Source organism: Plasmodium fragile (genome assembly GCF_000956335.1).
Source record: "Plasmodium fragile strain nilgiri unplaced genomic scaffold supercont1.32, whole genome shotgun sequence".
NCBI classification, from domain to species: domain Eukaryota; phylum Apicomplexa; class Aconoidasida; order Haemosporida; family Plasmodiidae; genus Plasmodium; species Plasmodium fragile.
In genome coordinates, this window is record NW_012192612.1 from 253,033 (window position 1) to 257,797 (window position 4,765).

Sequence of the window (4,765 nt, forward strand, 5' to 3'; positions counted from 1 at the left end):
AAAAAAAAAAAAAAAAAAAAAAAAAAAAAAAAAAAAAAGACAATGTGCCAAACAAATGCTATGTGTCAGCCATATTAGCAGTCACGCATAAGTACGAATTGTGGGTCGCATTCGGAAGTGGTTATATAGCAGTATATGACTTATATGACTTCCAGTTGCTTCTCTACACGTGCATTTCCAAGAGCCCCATCATGGACTTAAAATACTCCAAACTCTTGGAAGACGTCTTTTTACTAATAGGTAATAATTACATTTCTGTATGGGATACAAAAACGCTCAAGCAAATTAAAAAACTTCCAACTAGCCAAGTTACAAAAACATCCTCCCTGTCCACTTTATATCTTTTGGAACGTCCAACTGTGTGGAAAAACAAAAAGGTTGTTTTGATTGCAGGTTGTAATGATGGATCCATCTCCGTGACAAATGTTATAAAAAAGATGGATGGTGATTTGACCTTTTCTTATGTACGGACATATGAGAAGCACTTCGAGCCTTATGCCCCCATCAGCTACATTTGCATCCACCCCAGTATCAACGCGGCCTTCGTCGGGGACGCCAGTGGCGTCGTCTTTACGTTACCCAAAATTCTAAACACGCTCAAGCACGACGATGCGCAAAGGTGAACCCAAGCGCAAAGTTGAAGCGAAGCGCAATGATGAAGCGAAGCACAAGCGCCTTAGACGTGCCTGCAACACTGACGTGTGACCTCCCAGCTGTTGCTGCCCTTCCCGTGGAGGTGCCACTTCTTAGCTAGCATACCTCCCCCACTTTTCTTTTTTTTTTTTTTTTTTTTTTTTTTTTTTTTTGTAAAACACCATTTTTTAAATACCACCAATAATGCAAACCGTTTTGAACACAATTCTGTTTGGATCCACCAAGCAGATGTACAAGTGACTCTTAAGGAGAGCCATTAGAAGGCGCTATTTTTCATATCCCTCTTTTGCCTTCCTTCCCCTTGGGGCACTGCTCCCATCATTAAAGGAGGGAAGAACTACCTCACCTTGGGTTACATCCCACAACATTGCTGTGCTAGGCAAAAAAAAAAAAACGAGACAGCACTTCTTTTCCCTACAGTGTGTTATCAAGCGGATTGGTCCACATATATCGTTAACGATTCCCCCCCTTCCAAAAATTCTTAAAGGCTAAATTCTGGTTCAAGACGCATCAGAGTTATATGCACAGAAATTGTCATCCCTGTGTGGTGATAAGCACCAAAGGGCATATGCATTTGAGAAACAAAAAAGAGGTCAAGTAAAAGCATTCCTTCGCGTTTCCCGTCTCGCTCAGTTCGTATGAACATGACGGAGATACACCACATACATCGCGCAAACAGTTGAACGCGAATGCGAAGGTGGTTATAGGTGGGGATTGATCAAGCCGACTCGCCCACGTGACTACCCCCCTCAAGCGAGTCATTCGATAGAGCCACTCAACAAAAGCAACACTCCAAGGTTTACACTAAGTGGGCAAGGGATATGCCTCTGCCCACTAAGGTGACCCTACCCCCTTTGTCATGCTCATCTCTAACATCTTATAATCCCTGTGATGAATAAGTTGGTGCATAAGATTAAGCTTACACATCTTGAGGTAGTCCATGTCGTAGCTCTTGTTACCCTCCTGCTTCACCACCAGAAGCAGTTTTCTCAGCTGCCTTTGTCTGTTGTTCCTCTCCTGAAATGCGCTCCTCCTTTCCTGGGTTAGGTCCTTTAAATATTCATTTTTTTTATCCATCCATCGATTAAACTTTTTCTCTACATTCGCTTTAAGCTGTTCTTTACTCTGCAGTTGCTCCTCCATTTTGTTCACTTCGTCCTCGAGAATGTCACGTTCCAGCTTGTACATCTTCGTACTCTCCTTCAGTACCTTCAGCTTTCCTTCCAGCTTAGAACTAAACTGCTCCTTGAATTTACATTCGCTTCTCTGCATACTTAACTTTTTAACATTGTTACAAAGGTGCCACTGCAATAGGTCCCTTTGTTTTTGCAGAAGGTTCAGCTGCTTTTTTAGAGCATCATGTTGCTCTTCTTCCTTTCTCAGTAAGTTTTGCAACTCACTGTAATCTTTCACCAAATTGTGATCCTCCTCCTTGTTCCCACTGGGGTTCATTACACCCCACTTGTACGTTATCCCTTTCGAGTGCAGCATCCCCTTTGAGTCCAGGTAACGCACCTTCTTCGCGTTGTTCCCCCTCATTTTGTAGACACAACAAAGTCCGGTGGGACGCGGCTGCTCAATCTAGGACAAAACAAACAAAGGAAAATTACACACACGGGGGTAAACACAACAATTCCGACAGTAGGGTACAAAACCGTGTAAGCAAAAAAAAAAGAAAAAAAAAGACGCTGCGGAATATGAACGCCCCCCTGTCCCTGCTTCAAACCGAAGGCTACGTTTTGGGAGAAGAAGAAGATTAAGTCATCTTCCTTTTCCTACAGGCGTCCAACACACGCATTGCTCTCATTTGAACGACGTTAGCGTGGTTTGTACGGGGTCCAACGCCGGGAAGTACAAAAGGGTGTATCCTTTCAACGCGCAAGGAACGGCGACAAATTGTTCACTACGTCTATTTAAAAAAGGGAGTAATGTTTTACTTTAGAGAAGCAAAGACGCATTCAATTATTCACTAATGTCACGCTTTTCTTTACTTCAGGATGCACTGCACATAGTTGGAGAAAAACAAATGCAAAGAATTCTTTCACTTTCGGTAACGAGCAACGGTTATTACTTACTAGTCTTTTTCTCATGTCCGATTGTTTAATCTTCACATTGGTGGAATAGTTTTGCACACAATTTTGTGTAAAATAGCTATTTTTTTTTTTAAAGTAATATGAACTGTTCATATTTCATGCCGTAATATAGCTATATTTTTTTTTTTTTTTTTCCCTTTTTTAGCTAGTCAAAAAGGGGAATACCAATTTTAACACAACCATTCTTGGTGTTGTTCAAGGGTCTAATGAGCATGGAAGTGGGTAAATTTTTGTTAAGTTCGAAACAAGATAGGAAAAATTTACAGAGCGAATTAGTAAAGAACCTACCCAATGGTGTAAAGCTCAGGGGGAGGGTAGACACATAGAGCGTGCATCTTTCAACGCTTTATTTGCCGCTTGTGCGGGAAAAACAATCGGTGGAATCGCCTTGTGCACACAAAAAAAGGAAAAAGTATGTCTCATTAACTGAACAAGTCTTTGCTCACTTCCATAGAATGGAGGTGATAGTACCTACACCGTAACTGGTTGTATGGGGAGTTGTCCCCAAGAGACACTCCATCTGCACACCAGTTGGCCATCTTAAAAAACGCCAGTGATCTCCACCAGTGGAATATACCCCGTGTATAATTCTTCATTCAACGCAGCAAATTAGTTTTATAATGACAGTGCTCAACAACGATGTGTAAGCAGGAAATATTCTTTGCGCCATTGTGTACACCCGTTTTGTCGCTGCAGCAGAGCCAGCTGGTGGAATGGACCGAAGCCTCGCAGGGGCCTTTGCTGCTGCGTAGTGTCACACGGCGTATGCATCGATTCGTGCGCACAACTGCTCCTTTTTGGAATAACTCCCCTGGCAGTTATATCCTTTCCGACGACGCTAAGCACAACGCTGGGTGAATGTTACTCCATTTTGACCGAGTCATAAAAGGATGTCACGGTCATCAAATTTTAAATAGAAACAGTTCCCACTGTGTGTTTCTCCATCCGCTTTAATTGCTTTGTGCGTCATTATATTGTTCGTTTGTTCATGTGTTCATTTGTTCGTTCTTTTATTTATTTTTTTTTTTTTTTTTTCAACTTCGCGTACACAAATGTTTGTTGCTCCTCCCTTCGTCTGCGTTAAGTTAAATTACGTGTTCGCGTATTTGGCCGTGTACACTGGGTATGCTATCAAGTGAAATGAAGTGAATTTTTTTTTTCTTCCCATTTTTTTGCTTTCCTTGCCTTTTTAATTTCTTCGCCTTTTGTTGGTGTTTTCTTTCCACTTCCTTCCCATTTTGCCGGCCACTTTTTGCTTGTCATTTTTCTTCCGCCCGTGCGCCCCCTCTTTTAACTTTTCCGCATCTTCACTCCACCCAAACTGATGGCAATTCCGCAGCGCATTCAAAATGAGCGTACCGCAACGGAAGTGAAGCGTATCCAAGTTGAGTGATATGCATTATGCTTATGTACGTGTACATGTAAATATGCATGCGTATGCATAGGGCTATACGTAAAGGCACACACATAGGTACACGCACAGGCACATATACGAGTGTATATACGCGCGTATGTACATGCACCCTTTACCTGTGCGCGCCGAGCACACAGGCGCATTAAACCTACTTGTCCATACGTGAACGTACACCTACAAACGTGTACTCCTCGAGGCAAACACCCAGAAACGCAACTGTGCATGCAGGCAAGCTGCAGAATAATGCCTTATTCTCACTCTATTATGTATAATGGGGATAATTGGCTCTTCATTAGCTAATAACATAGAAGATGACTTTCGCTCTGGTCATCATGTAAGTGTACACACACATACGATTTTCTCCCGCCCATGGGTAACCCTATCGTCGGGGTGTGTGGAAGCTCCACTTGTGGATCACTTCGTCGTCCATTATGTGACAAAGAGTTTTTTTTAAAAGTGCCCACGCAGAGGGATGCACAAATGAAGAGCTCTTTCACGTTTTATATGTACCAACGGGATAGGGAACGTGTACAAATTAGCGGAGCCGCCATGTCTGCTAATGTACCCCGGTCATTTGTACACCACCCTTTTTTTTTTTTTTTTT

At 42.4% G+C, this 4,765-nt stretch overlaps 2 protein-coding genes across 2 annotated transcripts; one reads left to right on the top strand and one right to left on the bottom strand.

The window, feature by feature from the left end:
* Window positions 1-191: 191 nt before the first annotated feature.
* AK88_03041 (uncharacterized protein) lies at window positions 192-623 on the top strand (the record flags this gene model as incomplete). Its single annotated transcript, XM_012480664.1, has 1 exon — window positions 192-623. The coding sequence occupies one exon, from the start codon at window positions 192-194 to the stop codon at window positions 621-623; it is 432 nt and encodes a 143-aa protein (XP_012336087.1).
* Window positions 624-1,488: 865 nt separating this feature from the next.
* AK88_03042 (uncharacterized protein) lies at window positions 1,489-2,193 on the bottom strand (the record flags this gene model as incomplete). The annotated part of the gene is made up of 1 exon (XM_012480665.1): window positions 1,489-2,193. The coding sequence occupies one exon, from the start codon at window positions 2,191-2,193 to the stop codon at window positions 1,489-1,491; it is 705 nt and encodes a 234-aa protein (XP_012336088.1).
* Window positions 2,194-4,765: the final 2,572 nt, after the last annotated feature.